The sequence below is a fragment of the Bison bison genome, unplaced genomic scaffold, assembly GCF_000754665.1.
Source record: "Bison bison bison isolate TAMUID 2011002044 unplaced genomic scaffold, Bison_UMD1.0 scf7180017864390, whole genome shotgun sequence".
NCBI lineage: Eukaryota > Metazoa > Chordata > Mammalia > Artiodactyla > Bovidae > Bison > Bison bison.
Genome location: NW_011494962.1, coordinates 2804219 through 2822799, shown reverse-complemented (window position 1 = coordinate 2822799; position 18581 = coordinate 2804219). Strand labels below are relative to the sequence as shown.

The following is an 18581-nucleotide window of genomic DNA, read 5'->3' as shown; positions in this document are numbered from 1 at the left end:
AGGAGCAGCTGTGACCCCAGCTTTTCATCTTGTCTTACTTGATAGTAGGTCGACTAAAACTTTTGGGAAGATACATAATTTTAAAAATGCTCTCTTTTCTTAGATTACTTGCTGGCTAGCAAGTAATCAACTTATCCTTAGTGCTCATCTGACCTAGTCTAGGTCACATGCTCCTTGCTAGTCCCCTTCTCTTTAGAAAGCTTCCCCTCTTCTTCTGTCATGCCTAAGAATGAAAGGTGCTTTTTCCTGGGAGTATAAGAAAATAGTAAATTACAGTGGTAGTGGCCCTGTTCTCTTCTGGATGACTTCAAGTTTACCTGGGTTGTATGTTTCCAGTACATTTGGGAATTAAAAATAGGGGTTTGGTAAATGATCACGTAGCACTGTAAGGCATAGTAAGCTCTTGTGTTTTGCGTGGATCTTATGGGAAGAGCTCAAAATGTTCATTCAGTTATGCTCTCTGCTCCCTCAGTGGAGATTACTTAGATCAGGTTCTCACTCACTTCTTTTGGTAAGTGGTGATGTAACCAGGTGCTGGATATGTTGGGGAGCTAAGTCTGAGGATTGGGGGAAACCAGAGAAAATTAATAGGGAGCTTTGGATTTCAGACTTCATTTCTGTTGTCCAGAGTTGCAAGAAAAAATAAATAGGTTTACCTGAGATTTATAACCAACTTCCGCAGAGAGCAATGCTGTATAGTGAAGTGCTAATGATGTCTTTTTTTTTCTTCCTTTCCTTTTTAAAAAAGACGATCATCGTATTGACTGGTGCTTTAAGAATGTTCCTGTGAGTGTATGTCTGATTTTCATATTTGTGAACTGATAGGGACCACTTAACTGTAGGTACTTGTTTATGTTTCTTCATTATGCTCAAATCATTTCATCACCTTTTACACACAGGCTTCTAGTTTACTTGTCTGCACTGGGGTCCCCTCTACCCTCCACTCAGGTGTTAGAATAATAAATACTGAAATACTTTCTGATAATAAATACTAAAGCATTAGCCAAAAAGGTTGTTTCTTTTTTCTGGTAGGTGACATTAAACAAGCCTTAATTTCTGTTTTGTAAGGCCTTACAGTAGGCAGAAGCACATTGTGTCTTAACAATATTCTCATGTTTCTTGATCCACCTAATGCCAAAAGCATTAAGCATTTGTTGCACTACTGGCCTGCAGTATTGCTTACCAATAGTGAAGACATATCAGAGAAAATTTATAAGTTTAAAATATTTATATAAAATTAAGAATATACTGTTAGCTTGTATTTTCTTGAGGATGATTTTTACATACCAGTTTAACTTGACATTACTAATGTGATTTCAATCACTGGTTTTATTGAAAATAATAATACTGTCATAGCGATTTTAGTATTAAAATCTCTGAGATTTTCTCATGATTTATTTTCTCAGTATATACTTGTTATTTTTTTTCCCCTTTTTATTTCAGAGCTTATGCTGACAAATGCAGCAAGAGCTAGTGGAGATAAAGGTTTTTCTGATCTATGTCAAAGACATGTAGAATTTTTTTTCAAATCTCTTATTATAAATTTCGCTATTTTAGAGAATACAGCGTCCATAGATAGTTGCTCCAAAATCTAGTTATGCCTGGCACAATTCTGTTGGGAAAGAGAAACAGAGATTATTAGAACCTTGAGTACCAAGGAACTTTTGAATAAAGAGGGTATTATTGTGTAGGATGTGTACTGAAAACTTGGCCTTTGGTGAATGTTCTGTTTCATAGTCTTAAGCCTGAAATTGCAGGGCTACATTTTCCTCTCATGACAGCTTCCTCTATTTAATCAGTACTCTTACAAAGAAATTTGTTTCCCAAGTATTCAGATTTCTTTTTAAAGTAATTTCTTTGTCTGGCATCTTTAGCCTGAGTATTGTGAAAGTCTGTTGAAACACACAAGGACCATTTATGATGGTTTTCCTTATTGTTTGTTTCTTAGATTAATTGCTCCTTAAGAAATTATAATAATCTAATCATTATTGGGTTAATCATCTCATCTGTTGAGGTAAAGCTCTCCTGAGTATATGACAAGTACCAACAAGTTGTTCCTTTTAAATCTTTGCCAGTTTATAACACTGATCTGTAAAATTTATTTTACTTCTAGTTTTAGAAAAAGGTTCAAGATAATGAACTTAAATAATCTGAATCTTTGCCCATTCCTACTACTTTACCATAGTATATATGTATGTGAATATGTAGATTTTTTCCCCGTGTATTCTCAACATTATACTGATAAATTCCACTGTTAGATTCCTTAGCTCAACAGAACACCTGGATTTGGGGCCTGTATTCATAGAGTTGTAAACATGATGCTCTCCCATTATATTTCTTCTGTTTGGGATGTATCTTAATGATTATGTACATCTTTAAGCTTCTGTATGAAAATTACCTGTTTCATACCTATATGAAAGTTGATGTACATTTCTAACAACATTTTTAAACTTGTTTCTACAATCTGCAGTAGGCAGAGTAGTACATCATCCAATTATAAGCTCTGTCATCTCATTATCCACTCTACTTTGGCTCTAAAGTAATTATTGCACATATTTATGATGAGAGAAACTTGCTTGATGATAGATGTAATCATACTTTTCCTGAACTGCCGCAACAGACCCGTGAGTCTCACCAGGCAAGATGCATTTACCTCACTTTGGAGTTAGAATAATTTTATCTGTGTAAATTAGGATAATCTGATACACGTTGGTACTTAGAAAGCATTTTAGTGACCAAGTTTGAACTTGCACTTGTATCATTTTTTAAATATTATCGTATTACACATTTTCATCTCATGTTTTGGTATTAAGCCGTTTAATATGTGGGGAGCTGTTTTTAGTTACCGTCTGATTATTTTGGCAAGTGCCTGTTTTGTCCCTTTGGTTTCTCTACCCCTGTAGTAGGAGTGCTGACTTTCAGTGTCCCACTTTCTTGAGAAGAGAGGTCAACCTCTTTACAATTTATAACAGTTTTTAGTTCTTATGGAGGTAATCTCTAGATCTTTATTGAATCCTTTTGTGATATTGGACCTAGTTCTCACATGATCTTGCCATTTACCTGGGTGACTATAGATAATTCACATAATTGCTGGTCTTTGTATTTTGACCATTGAGATCATTTGAAGCTGATGATATTGACGTTCCTTCCAGCTTTAACATTTTCTGGTGCTTTTTATACTAATTGCATATCATAGGGTAAGAACAAATAAAGCATTTTGCTTGGGAGAATTGCTAAGAAGGAATGTATATCACAGATGACATGACTTTTTTTTTTTCCTTAAAATTTTTCCTTATATACTGTGCCTGTAATTCCTCTCACCTAAGGAAAACTTGGCGTATTGGAGGTTCAGTATCTTTGTAACTCAGTTTTACTGATATTAACTTCTGGTAAGCTATTCATTTAGATTTTGCATTGACCTCTGTGCGGACTACTTCATTATTAACATGTGTGACGGGTTTAAATAAATGTTGAAAGCTGTTGTTTGAAGCTTGCCCAATATGTAGATGTTAATTGAGTCCATGTAAAACATTTTTCAGGCGGTTATTTCCCTGTAGCTTGGAAGCTATTATATATACTTTAAATGGGGTCACAGAGATTTTATTTTTATTGTTATTAGATTTGGAAAGGGTAAACAGTCATATAAATAGCAAGGACCACAATTTTGGGACTTCTTGGGAGGGAATTTGCAAAACATTGAACAGTGTTAACAATGACAAGCATTTTCACCTTAAGTTATCACCAGCTATTTAAGGAATTTGTGTAATAGTCATTCCTAAAGTTATCCATAATGAGCAAAGGATTCACCTTCAGTCTGTCCCGTCCCCCCCCCCACTTTAAATGTAGTTTTCAGTTTTAAATGTTAAGAATGTTATAAAGCAGGCCCTGTTAATTTTTTGGTTGAACTCTGAGTTCCCAGACTCTTCATTCATTGTACTGTGATTGTTTTTTTGGTAGATATGATCTGAAATAATAATCTCAGGGAAGGAGTTAGAATCCCTTTTATTGTGCTGAGATTTTCAGTAGACTAGTGTTTTGTTATTTCGTTATTTTGAACTTCTGAAATCTTCCAGGATTGTAGTTAGTAAGTAGGACTGAAATTAGAGGCTTTGCTATTAATCTAGCCCTTGCTCAGACTTATTTAGTTTTGTTGTTCATTCATTTTTGATTTTGGATTGATTTATGACTTGGTTTTTATGTCTGGTTGAGATTTATAATACTATTTTTGTGTTAGTTACAGTGTTGTTCTTAAAATATGGGGGAGAAAACCCCAAACTCTTCTGGGTTACAATGGATTTCATTAGTCTGCAGATAGTAAGGAAACGGTATTTCATGTGTTTTCAGAGTATCATTGTCTTTGGGGAAAAAAGCCATGTTCAGACAGTTTAGATATTATCATCAGATGGTTTCTGGATACTTCCCTATACTCAAGCAAACATTTATTTTCTCTAACCCAGGTTTCGTTTCTTAAACTGGAGCAGTGCTTGGTGCTTTCTGATTAGCTTCTTTTATTTGCCAAAGGTCATAGAGCTTTCTACTTAGAAAGAAAACAATAGAATTCAGGTTTCCTGTACAATACTTTTTGTGTTGAGTTCTGCTGCCTGTTTGTTTTTGAAATAATTGCAGACTTCAACAAAAAATTGGCAAGAGTAGTAAAACTTTCACCCAGATTTGTTTTATATACTCAGAGAATAGTGATCACCAGGAAATGAACGCTTACACCATTTCCATTATTCCTATTATATTAATTGAAATTCTCTCATAAGGAAGAGGTTTCCCCTTTCCTATTTATTCAGTTATTCATGTATATTTGTACATACATATTTCTATATATATGAGCCCATGGATGTTCAGTTTATTCCACAGGTTACATTCCATTGTCATCATTATGTTGTTGCAAAGATTATCCCAGAATTGGCAATAGGAGTACCATCAAGGTGATTCCATGTTCTTTTCACATGTGTCCTTTTTTTTTTTTTAATTGTGGTGAAAAACACATAACATACAAGCTACCACCTTAACCATTTTAAAACATACAGTGGTGCTAATTCTATGTGCATTATTGTTCAAGATCTCTCGAACTTTCTTATCTTGCAAAACTGAATCTCCATTCCTATTGAACAACTCCTGGCAAACACCATTTTACTTTCTGATTCTCAGGATTTCATTACTTTAGATAACTCGTCTAAGTGGAATTACGCAGTTGGAAGGAAAGTTATGACCAACCTAGATAGCATATTAAAAAGCAGAGACATTACTTTGCCAACAAAGGTTCATCTAGTCAAGGCTACGGTTTTTTCAGTGGTTATGTATGGATGCGAGAGTTGGACTGTGAAGAAAGCTGAGCGCCAGAGAATTGATGCTTTTGAATTGTGGTGTTGGAGAAGACTCTTGAGAGTCCCTTGGACTGCAAGGAGACCCAACCAGTCCATTCTAAAGGAGATCAGCCCTGGAATTTCTTTGGAAGGAATGATGCTAAAGCTGAAACTCCAATACTTTGACCACCTCATGTGAAGAGTTGACTCAATGGAAAAGACTCTGATGCTGGGAGGGATTGGGGGCAGGAGGAAAAGGGGACGACAGAGGATGAGATGGCTGGATGGGATCACCGACTCAATGAACGTGAGTCTGAGTGAACTCCGGGAGTTGGTGGTGGACAGGGAGGCCTGGCGTGCTGCAGTTCGTGGGGTCGCAAAGAGTTGGACACAACTGAGCGACTGAACTGATTGATACCTTTTTGTGACTGGCTGTATCTCATGTAACATAATGTCCGCAAGGTTCATCCATGTTTGTGTCATGTGATAGGATTCCCATCATTTTTTTAGGCTGAATAATATTCCATTTTATGCCTATACTACATTTTCTCTAACCATTCATCTTTTGATGGGCATTTAAGTTGGTTCCACCTCTGGGCTATTGTGAATAACCATACCACAATAAATATGAGGTGCAGATACCTCTTTGGGATCGATCCCATTTTGCAATCTGTACCAGAAGTAGGACTTTAATTTTGTAAGGAGTCCCCATCATTTTAAACTCACTTTTTTGAAACAACAGTATAGTCCAGCTTTCTCTTATTTCCCGTGCCAAGAAGCCATGGTTCTTTTTAATGGCACCCCACTCCAGTACTCTTGCCTGGAAAATCCCATGGACGGAGGAGCCTGGTAGGCTCCAGTCCATGGGGTCGCTAAGAGTCGGGCACGACTGAGCAACTTCACTTTGACTTTTCACTTTTATGCATTGGAGAAGGAAATGGCAGCCCACCCCAGTATTCTTGCCTGGAGAGTCCCAGGGACAGAGGAGCCTAGTGGGCTGCTGTCTGTGGGGTCGCACAGAGTCAGACACGACTGAAGTGACTTAGCAGTAGCAGTATTTAAAAGCCAGAATCTGGACATAAGGCATGCTCATTGGTACTGGAGTAATTTGCCTTAATTACTAAGACAATTTTTTTCCCTACTAAGACTCCAAATAGAGTGTACATAAGTTATTCTTGAGTGAGAGGAAAGGGATCAATTTTCACTTGTTAATATGCTGATGTTTCTCCCAGTAGGGTTTATTAAAGGCTCCAGGACAGTGAGGTTCTCAGAGGTGTCTCTGAAGCAGTTGAGTAAATTGACTAAGGTGGTCTTGGTTTTCATCTTAACGATACCTTCAGCTGAAAATCTGTTCTCAATTTTATAGTTTTGCTGAGTAATTCTTGTTTTAGAATGCTCCGATCACAATAGCAATCTGTAGCTCTTGTCTGTAAAAGAGCATAGTAACTGCAAATGTTTGATATTCTAAGCATGACTCCTTCTAAAAATACTATAAAACTACCTAGTGCAAGTGTGACACTTTCTTTTTCCATATTGAAAATCACTTGTATTTACTCAGACTTAAAATGTCTTGAAGTAGGTTAAAGTCTTTAAATGCAGCACTGAATTTGTTCTTACTGCTCTCTTAAACAGATGCAGAATATCCCTCTGTTTCCCCTACTGGGTGCAAAGCGTTTCTCTTTACTTCTCACTCCAGTGAGACTCTGCGTGACTGAAATGTTATTGTCATCAATATATATTGTTTTCTGTTTTCAAAAATGCCATTTCTGTGAAATTATACTTTATACCCTATGGAGTGTATGAATCAACCCCAATGATACCTATTTGTCATATATATATAATTATATATTAATATATATTAATTATGTTAACCTCTGTAGTGTATAATTGTTTATATACATAATATATAAACTAATAATTCACTGATAATTTTGAGTATTGGCTGGGCTATTATAAGAGGAATGGTTCGTTTGAATTTCCTTTGGAACGTGATAGTACCCCCAGTTCATTTCGTGATGGGTGCCTGATTGTCCTGTTGTCATCTATTTCTCGGACATGTCTAGTCAAGAGAAGTTGCACAGCAGCAACTTTGGTAGCAGACTGGCTGCATTCCAAGATGGGTAATCCTGTGTTGACATTTAATGAGCTGACGAAACTGCTCAAAAACGGATGTCATGTCTACAGAAGGTTTGCCATTACCTCCTATCTGTGAAGATAATGTTCTGGTTAACCCACATCTGTTTCTTGTTGTAGCCCATATTCTAAGTGTGGTTTGTAATATTTGGGAATGCCTCGGAAAGTTAAATCCGTACCACAATGTGGTTGAAGCAGCTGAAACCACTGGAGACTCTGGTTCAGATTTGGAGGTAGATTTTAGGAGTGACAGAAGCCTAATTTCAGTTTAATTAAACCACTCTGAGGTAATACGATGAAGCACAACCTCAAGAGTTGCCAGAAGATTTAATTAGTGTTGGCTCAACTTTTAAAGCATAAGGGTAATCTTTTGGAATCTGCTAAAATGGTGCATTTGTTCTGGGTTCACAGTGTACAAGCAGTCTTTTACCAGGATTTGGGTTGTTATTTTAAACATAAAGAGGCTTAAAATGGTATTTACAAACCTAGTAACCTGTCCAAAACTGTTACTCCTTGGGTATGAGAATGTAACAGTAATTTTCTTTGAGACAAAGCAACATGTTCTTGTTTTACTGTGTTGCTTTTGCCTAGAAGAGAGATTGTGTGGTTGATAAAAGAAATGTTTAGGGTAGAAGCCAATTTGCTAAGAAGTGTCAACTCTGCAAAAGTAATGGAAGGAAACAGATTTCACAAAGTAATCCTTAGACTCAGTATAAAGAGAAATACAGAGTTCTTTAGGTGCGAGGTCTCACAGTCACATTTTGTTTAAACTTTTGATCCCTTAATCTCTTCAGACTATTCTTATAAATTGCTGCCTACATTGTATGAATAACAAAAATGATAGCAGCATTTGTTAATAACTATTATATCATTATTCACATGCCCTTGGACTGTTATCTTTCCTCCATTTTTTTTTCAATTTTTTTTACTTATGGAAAATTTCAGGCCAATATTAAAGTGGAGTAAAGATACTTAGGAACCACCTAGCTTCTCCCTAGTGAGAGCCAGTGAGATGGGGAGAGCCAAGGAGATGGCAAATATAAACGTAATGGCAGGTTCAGTTCAGTTCAGTTGCTCAGTCATGTCCGACTCTTTGTGACCCAATGAACCGCAGCACACCAGGCCTCCCTGTCCATCACCCAACTCCCGGAGTCTACCCAAACCCATGTCCATTGAGTTGGTGATGCCATCCAACCATCTCATCCTCTGTCGTCCCCTTCTCCTCCTGCCCCCAGGCCCTCCCAGCATCAGGGTCTTTTCCAATGAGTCAGCTCTTCGCATGAGGTGGCCAGAGTATTGGAGTTTCAGCTTCAACATCAGTCCTTCCAATGAAACCCAGGACTGAGCTCCTTTAGGATGGACTGATTGGATTTCCTTGCAGTCCAAGGGACTCTCGAGTCTTCTCCAACACCACGGTTCAAAAGCATCAGTTCTTTGGCGCTCAGTTTTCTTCACAGTCCAGCTCTCACATCCATACATGACCACTGGAAAAACCATAGCCTTGACTAGACGGACCTTTGTTGGCAAAGTAATGTCTCTGGTTTTGAATGTGCTATCTAGGTTGGTCATAACTTTCCTTCCAAGGAGTAAGCGTCTTTTTATTTCATGGCTGCAATCACCATCTGCAGTAATCAATAAATGTGGTTTCAATACTTCTGTTTTGAAATAACCAGAAAGAAATGAAATCAGGCCTTTGTCCTTATTCTTAACAAATCTCAGCTGGTACTTTGAAATGTAAACTTGAAAATGTGATAAAAGATGAAACAAGTAGAGTTTTGTTCATTCTTCTCATGAGAAACCATTTTTTTGAAGTAATTTTAACCCGTATTAGAATTTAGTTTAGCTGGGGAGGGAAGAAAGCTCAAATGGAAAACATTTGTTTGTGATTCTACCGAGCCTGAGAGTCTAGGGCAGCATCGAAGGTGGCAGGCAGGTTTGAGAGGGGATGGAGGTCCAATTTAAAACAGGAATAAATTAACTTTGTTGTGGGCTGTATAGTCACCACCATTAAATTCTAATCCTGCACAGTCCACTGTGGGAGTCAGTGGCCATGTATGTCCACAGAGCACCTACAGTGTGGTTACTCTGAATTGAGATGCTTAAAGTGTTAAATGCATACTGAGAAGACTGTAAATATTAGTATTAAAATCTCAGCAAAAGTTCTGAAGATTACATTTTGAAGTAAAAATATTTTGGATATACTTGAATAAATTAATATATATTTTTTTAAACTTAAAAAAATTCTGGCTCCTAGAAAAATTTAAATTACACAGGACTCACATTTGTGACTTGTATTATACTTTGTTCGGACAGCACTATTCTAGACTCAACTCAGTTGTAAAAAGCTACAGCAGTCAAGAATGGGAAGATAGTTAAGGGGAGTAGTCAAGGGGATAGGTGTGCTTACAAAGTTATATTGAAAGTGTCTTTAGCATATCTTAGTTACATTGTTGAATTTGAAATAGAGCTGCTACATCTAGCTTTAAGTGAGTACTGTATTTACTCCACTACACCCCCCCCCCAAAAAAAAACCCCAAACAAAAGATTTTTAGTTTTGCCTTTCAAGTGAGAGAAGAAGGAATAGCTAGCTAGAAGGGACTAATGTTCTAATGTGCTAAAGCTATATAGAATCCTTAGCTGTGGCTTTTAGGGAACTGTATTTGAGTCCTTGGACTCTGCTATTCTAAAGATTATCATTTGTTGTTTTGCCAGATGTTGCTAAAAGTTACCTTACCTTTTAACTTTTAAGCATGTCCTTTGCATGTTTTTTTCTTTTTTCTGAGACCCTTGCTTGCACTTAGAGCAGCATTAACACTGATCTAAGCCTCAGTTTTGTCAGGGGATCAGAGTAAAGGTCAGCAAAGCACTCCTAACCTGCAGTCCTTATGTACAATTCTGAAATCTAAAAAGCTCTCAAAACTGAAAATTGTTTTTGTTAATTAAGTTGGTAAAGACCCTGACTTGAAGTGGTGTAAGACCAATTGTAGTCTCTGTTTATGTTCCTTTGTGGGAGTATGTGTATGTCTTTCAGCAAAAATATTATTATGCTTGGCAATGAAGTGTTGCCCTGGACCCAGGTAGAGGTGATATGCTGTGTGCATTGTGTTAACTTTTCTATATTTCAAGAAAAAATTCTGAATTCTAAAACAGGGCTAATTAACCCCAAGAAAAGGGATTTTTTGGACCTCTATTATTCTGTGGCTTCCTAGGTGGCGTGGTGGTAAATAATCTGCCTGTCAATACAGGAGACTTGGGTTTGGATCCCTGGGTGGGGAAGATCCCCTGGAGAAAGAAATGACAACCCATTCCAGTTCCGTTGCCTGGGAAATCCCATGGACAGAGGAGCCTGGTGGGCTACAGTCCATGGAATTGCAAACATTCAGACCCGCACACACAGACACATTATCATCCCATGAAAATTGAAAATATTTTATTAACTATAATACTTAAGTTTTGAGGGAGGGGGCGGTACTGGGTCTTTGTTGCTGTGCAGGCTTTCTCTAGTTGTGATGGGCGTGGACTACTCTCCAGTTGCGGTGTGCAGGCCTCTCATTGTGGTGCCTTCTCTTGTTGTGGAACATGGGCTCTAGGGTGCACCAGCTTCAGTAGTTGGGTGCATGGGCTCGGTAGTTGTGGCTCCCGGGCTCTAGAGCACAGGCTCCGTAGTTGTGGTGCATGGGCTTAGCTGCTCTGTGGCAAGTGGGATTCTGGACCAGGGATTGAACCCTTGTCTCCTGCATTGGCAGGCAAATTCTTTACTATTGAGCTACTAGGAATGCCCTATTAACCATAATTCTGCATTTGAGATAGTTATCTTTAGCACAGTCAGGACACAGTGATACGCTACATGAGGTCTTCCTGAAACATAGCTGTGTTATGTCACTCTCCTTAAAGTGGCTTTCATAAGTTTCTTGTTTTCTGTAGTTTTCTTATCTGGAACTTCATACCTGGCTATCAGGTGATATCTGCCTGAAGCTGTCTCTTTGAGTCCCTTTTGTATGTATTCTTTTTACCTCAAAGCGTTTCTTTTAGTCAAACAAGACATTCTGGACTGTGTTACTTTTTTTATTCATTTAAATATTCCTTTTTCATTCAATTTAAATCATTTTCTTTTTTTCTTTGTCAAAATTCTTCTAGTTCTTGGAGGTGGATTTGAACTGCTACTTCTGGCTCAAGTTTTTTCTGATCAGCTGTAGACCAGAGAAGGGTGTATGTGTGTGGTTTTAATATAAATGTAGATTACCTCCTCAGTTGGATTGTAACCCTTAGCTAGAAGGGGCCCTGTTGTAAACTTCTCAGCATTCATCATGTTTTTCATGTGATTTGCATTTAGTAAGTATGGTCATTGATTCTGGGGATTGCAGTGAGGGTCTCATAGAACAGTGAAAGTCCAGGTTCGATGCACGATACTGGATGCTTAGGGCTGGTGCACTGGGACGACCCAGAGGGATGGTACAGGGAGGGAGGAGGGTTCAGGATGGGAAACACATGTATACCTGTGGCGGATTCATGTTGATATATGGCAAAACCAATACAATATTGTAAAGTTAAAAAAAAAAAGTATATTCCAATTAAATTGTCCAACTGTTTACTCCTTTGTGCTTACTGTTTTAGTTAATGTGCATCTAAGTTGCATAGATCAGATCAGATCAGTCGCTCAGTCGTGTTCGACACTTTGCGACCCCATGAATCGCAGCACGCCAGGCCTCCCTGTCCATCACCAACTCCCAGAGTTCACTGAGACTCACGTCCATCGAGTCGGTGATGCCATCCAGCCATCTCATCCTCTGTCGTCCCCTTCTCCTCCTGCCCCCAATCCCTCCGAGCATCAGAGTCTTTTCCAATGAGTCAACTCTTCGCATGAGGTGGCCAAAGTACTGGAGTTTCAGCTTTAGCATCATTCCTTCCAAAGAAATCCCAGGGCTGATCTCCTTCAGAATGGACTGGTTGGATCTCCTTGCAGTCCAAGGGACTCTCAAGAGTCTTCTCCAACACCACAGTTCAAAGGCATCAATTCTCTGGCGCTCAGCCTTCTTCACAGTCCAACTCTCACATCCATACATGACCACAGGAAAAACCATAGCCTTGACTAGACGGACCTTTGCTGGCAAAGTAATGTCTGCTTTTGAATATGCTATCTAGGTTGGTCATAACTTTCCTTCCAAGGAGTAAGCGTCTTAATTTCATGGCTGCAGTCACCATCTGTAGTGATTTTGGAGCCCAGAAAAATAAAGTCTGACACTGTTTCCACTCTTTCCCCATCTATTTCCCATGAAGTGGTGGGCATAAGCAAACAGTAAAAATGGGTGTTAGAAATGAGCAAAGGCTGCAGCCTTGCAGTTTCCCACTAGTTGCCAGGATACAGAAAGGTCTGTTGCTTTTATTCTGTTTAAAAAGTGTGTGATGGTTTGGTCTTTTATTTCCACATATGCTTCTATATTTATTTATTTTTTATTTTGAAGTGCTGTATTTTGCTAAATTAAATGTAGTCATTTAAGTGTAGCTATTTACTTTTAGGGACTAAAGCATTTTACTAAAAACAACGAAGGGGAAAAACAGCATTTAGTAAACATGTACTACACATCTGATACTGTGCTAATAAGTAAACAGTCTTTATTCATTAAGTAATTTAGCATGATATGTTCTCCTGTTTTTTGTATGAGAAATTGCCTTATCTCATGAGTGATAGGGTTTATATTTAAAATCCAAATCTGTTGAATTCTGCCAGAATATTGTTAGATAATCATAAAAGATGTTCTGTTTTGTTGCGTTTGGCCGAGTCATGAGACATGTGGGATCTTAGTTCCCCAACCAAATATCGAGCCTGTGCCCCCTGAAGTGGAAGCAGAGTCCTAACCATTGGATCACCAGTGAATTTCCCCATAAGAGATTTTTAGAGAGCAAAAGAATGAAGAGTAAATGCTAAAGAGAAAATGCTGGGTTTTGTGAACCGGGAGAATCTTTTGGAATTGTTTCTTTGTTATATTTCTCCCTGTGATTTTCAGTTTTATTCTTTGCCTGTTATCTGAATTCATATTTAATCAGCTATTTGTGTTTAAATTGTTAATTTATCAAAATGAAGCATCAGAAATGTTGCAGGACACATAACTGAAAAAAGAGAGTTGGTTAATCCTGTAGCATTTTTGAAGTAGAAATTTAGGTTTTATTTTTAAAAACAAGTTCAGTATTGGACAACTGGTGTATGCATTTAGATCAGCAAGTAAATTTTAACAGGAAGGCCAGTATTTGAGCATAGTAATCAGCAAAATTAGTGTTAATTTATTAAAAGTAAAATAGCTGATGCAAGACAATACTGAATCTAGGAATAAAATAAAATCAAACATGTCTTAATGTACTGTACACTTATAAGAAACTATTATTTTAGGGTTCTAAAATACAGACTATTCAGCAGTCTGTGTTAGATGCTGTCTAATAGGATGATGAACTCCTGCCCCTAATGGAGGAGATAGGTTTCCTGTTCCGTATATGACATTTTGGGTGAGGTAACAGTACATTTTCTGGGAGATGCCTTGGGAAATACTGCAGCAGAGACTAATGAGACCTTAGACCAGAGCTTGCCATATTTGTAATTTTTCTGCAGAAGGTAATAAATAGTAAAGGCATAAGACTTGATTGTCTTGTTAAATGATGTTTTACAGAGAACAACTCAGGAAATCTTGGAAAATCCCCAGCCAGGTTTGAAAAAGGAAAGAGGAACCAGTGAAATGAAGAGATAGAAAGCAGTCTTTGTATAGAAAAAGAAGCAACATCAGATCCGTGCCATGAAAACCCAGTGTAGAGTTTCAGTGAGTCAAAAGAGGCAAACTTAACAAAAGCTGAGAAAAACAAGGAAGTAGTCTTTGATCGTTTTCAGTAGTTACTTTGTCTGAGTCACAGGTTGTCAGCCGGTTGTAGGAGTGAAGGGACTGAGTGGTGTTAGGTGGAGGCAGCAGTTACAGATCACTGTCAAATAATAAAAACGGAATCTTTCAGCTTTTAAAAATCTTTCTAAGATGGTGGAAACTGTTGTGTTAAAGGCAAAAAAGAAGGACCTTACGGAGAGGGAGAAATTGGAGCTACTGGTAAGGAAGGAAATAGTATTGGGAGGAAATTCTTGCAAGGAGGGTAGAGGAAGATACCAGAGTCAAGAGAGAATCTCCATATTATGATGAAAGCAAAAAGACCAAGTTTTAAAATAAGCTTTTCCTACCTACAATAACGACTATTCTAAATTATGTTTTTTAATATCCTAATAGGGCTTCCCTGGTGGCCCAGCGGTGTGGAATCCGCCTGCCATGGCAGGAGACATGGTTCGACCCCTGGGTTGGAAGATCCCCTGGAGAAGGAAATGGCAGTCCACTCCAGTATTCTTGCCTGGATAATCCCATGAACAGAGGAACCTGGCAGGGTCGCAAAGAGTCGGACACAAACTAGTGACAAGACAACAAAAAATATGCTAATATACTTTATTAAAATCTATAAAATTTCACATATACTTCTTTTAAATACACACGCATAAGCCTTCCTTCAAAATGCTAGTCTTTTTTTAAATTAGATCTTATATAGGAAAGATTTTTCACCCTGATCAGAGTTTCCAGGCAGTAAGTAGTAAAATGGGGCCAGAAATTCTTTCTTGGAGCTCTGGTTATAGGAGGGAATCAGGAATGTATTCATTCTCCCAAAGTAGACTGCAGTGTGCATTTTTATATGAATTTAAAATTTGAGCAAGGATAATTTTTATTCATGCACATGGCCAAACTAGGATCTGAGGATAAGAACTGTTCTATACATTTTCATTTTCATTTTTAAGAAGCTTTCTTGAGTGTCTTAGGAAACTGCTGTCTTTTTAAAAATTGTTTTAAAAATATTTATTGAGTTCTTCATGAGACTCTAATCGTAGCTATGAACCGATGTAATAAGGAAGTAGATGAATTAGGTTCCTGGTATTCTTGAGATGACTTTCTAGTTAGATAAGTAAACAGATTATCAAAAGTGACCACTTAGTCATTTTACTTTTATTAAATATCAAAATAACTTCAAGATAAGCCATAGACATCATGAAATATATCCAGGAATGGTCTGTTGCAAGAAAATGTGAATATAAAAAAACTAAACTCATGTCTCAAATTAAGGAGAAATTATTAACCTTAAAAAGTGTTTAATGTTAGGGGTTGGAGTAGTAATTAATTATTTTGAACTATGTTTTTTACTTCTAGAAACATTCTGTTTAAAGACAGATTTATTCAGTTGGATTAATAGAAGTCCTGTTGTATCAGATACAAACATTTAATATAATCTCTCTTCCATCAGATATAAGTCAATATTTGCAGTTGAAGATATAAGAGTATAGCATAATTTTGCTCAGATTTTAAATATTTTGTTTCAAAGAGTTGGCTGTTTTGGAAAGGTCAGCAAGTATTTTAAAATTTTTAGAGAGGAGAGAGAAGGTATTTGCTTGTCATTCCATCTAGGCATCATAGTATTGATTTACATGGAATATAATTTATGGATAAAAAATTAGTACTTGCCTAAGATTATACCTGATATTTCTTTTTAGGTGAGTGGGTGGCAGATGTTTGTATGTACAGGTTTTTAGCCACAGAATGACATTTCTGAAGGCTGATTTGCCTGGCACCCAGACTACTTTTTTTTTCTTGAGTTTTTATTTATTTATTTGGCTGCACTGAGTCTTAGTTGTTTCTAATGGGATTTTTAGTTGAAGCATATGAAATTTAGTTCCCTGACCAAGGATTGAACCCAGGTGGCCTTTATTTGGGAGATTGCAATCTTAGCCAGAGGACCACCAGGGAGATCCCCAGACCACTTTAAATGGTAGAAATGTTCTCATTTGGGAACTTGAAAGTTGGTGCTTCAGAAGACTTCCTGTGTTTTAGAACAGAAGATTAGTACGTGTTTCTGCAGTGTCAGAGACAGGTTAGATGCCTTTGCCACTTCTAGAGAATTTGCTTCTGTGCGTAATGAAAGTGTCAGGGTGAATTTAATCATGTTACTGTAGATACGGCCTAGTTATTTGAAACTTGGTTGTAGAGAGAGTATCTAGAGTGTCAAACACCTGACAGTTTTGTGATTAGAACCTTTGAGGACTGAGGGATTATTGAGAATCCATTATGTGTAGTTTAAAAAAAAATCTTCAAACAGTGAAATAAGAAATATACTAAGTAGGAGGAGTCCTAAAAAAGACACCAATTCTGTTTACAAGCTGTGTGACCTTATTTGAATCTGTTTCCTTAGATATTAAAAAGGCAAAACTCTCAGGATAAAATAAAATGTGTCATAAAACAAAATATATACTGGTATAATGTTTGCAAAGGTATATACTAATTTGAAGACAGATGGACAGGCAAACTTAAGGTGACAATATTGTACTTCTGTTTGGTCATTTAATATAGGAGATGCATACTAAATCTAATGTCAGAATTTCTAGAAGGAAGGTTAATAAGAGAATGGAGAAATAGAAGTTAAATATGAGCCTATGTTGAGTCTTTGAAATCATTCTTATTAAATCAGCATGTTGTCATTTTGTGAAAGCATTGTAATAGAAATAACTAAGATCTCTTGGATTTTGACAAAAGCATGGTTGGTTTTTGTCGTTTTTTACATATATAAAGAATAAGTACACATCTTTTTCTCTTCCTTCTCTTTAAACTTAAACTTGAAGGTTATGAATACCGATGGGACTGGGAGACGAGTGCTCGTGGAAGACAAAATCCCCCACATATTTGGGTTTACCTTGTTGGGTGACTATGTCTACTGGACTGACTGGCAGAGGCGGAGCATCGAAAGAGTACACAAACGAAGCGCAGAGCGGGAAGTCATCATCGATCAGCTCCCTGACCTCATGGGCCTGAAGGCCACGAATGTTCATCGAGTCATTGGTAGGTAATTTCACAGTTCTCTTAGAGGGTGAACCAGGAATGAGAAAAGATATAGTTAGCAGCCTATAAAGTCAGCGGTGTAAATTGTTGATATTTTGAGTGGATGTAAAAATCATCTGTTAAGCTTTCTGTAATGAGAAATGGACCTTTTTTTTTCTTCTCTCTTTTAAGGAGATTATTTAATTTGTTGAAGCTCACGAAGTTAATAAATTCTTTGTGGTACAAGTACATTTTACATTTTTCTTAAAAATTTGTTGCCTTTCACTTCATATCACATGCTGTTTCATAGTGGCTAAGTCAAGGAAGACAGTGAACAGTTTTTAGACAGTTACCTTCTTTCCAAGGCTAATATCAGTCAACTTCCTTCCACATCTCACGGTCAAACCCAAATAAACATCCCAGGAAGAAATAACTCCAAATCGCTTTCTTCTGGTTCCTGAAACCTCCAGACCAGTTTTCAGCATATTGCCAAGTTCAGTGATACTTTTGGATGACCCAGTGCTGGGTACCATCTAGGTATCCATGATTAATTTTTGAATCAAGAAGTTTCTTTAAGTGTTTACCCAGGGACAAATGAGAACACAAGTCATTGGATTGATTGGCAAGGATGGACCTTTAAATGTTGGTTCAATACTGGCCTCATAGTTTGAATTGAAGGGCTAAACTTAACACCCACACACTGTCAGAAAAAGAACTTCTATTGTATGAATAATGCAGTTTGCTTAAAGCCTCCTATGGGTACACAGGAAAATAATTTTGTCATACGTTTTTTCCCAGTTGATCAGCATAAGAGTTGACCTGCTCCGTTTTCAGTTCAGTTCAGTCGCTCAGTCGTGTCCAGCTCTTTGCGACCCCATGAACCGCAGCACGCCAGGCTTCCCTGTCCATCACCAACTCCCGGAGTCCACCCAAACCCATGTCCATTGAGTTGGTGATGCCATTCAACCATCTGATCCTCTGTTGTCCCCTTCTCCTCCTGCCCTCAATCTTTCCCAGCATCAGGGTCTTTACAAATGAGTCAGCTCTTTTCATCAGGTGGCCAAAGTATTCGGAGTTTCAGCTTGCAACATCAGTCCTTCCAATGAACACCCAGGACTGATCTCCTTTAGGATGGACTGGTTGGATCTCCTTGCAGTCCAAGGGACTCTCAAGAGTCTTCTCCAACACCACAGTTCAAAAGCATCAATTCTTCGGTGCTCAGCTTTCTTTATAGTCCGACTCTCACATCCATACATGA

At 37.7% G+C, this 18581-nt stretch overlaps 1 protein-coding gene across 4 annotated transcripts in view; it reads left to right on the top strand.

The window, feature by feature from the left end:
• LRP6 (low density lipoprotein receptor-related protein 6) overlaps positions 1-18581 on the top strand; it is a 179570-nt gene that overhangs the window by 108760 nt on the left and 52229 nt on the right. For all 4 annotated transcript variants that reach the window (XR_826921.1, XM_010858689.1, XM_010858688.1 and 1 more), the window contains one exon: positions 17128-17344. Coding sequence is in view for 3 of the 4 variants with exons in the window: in XM_010858689.1 (XP_010856991.1) it covers positions 17128-17344 (217 nt within the window). In the remaining variant the exon portion in view is untranslated. The remainder of the gene's footprint in view (positions 1-17127; positions 17345-18581) is intronic.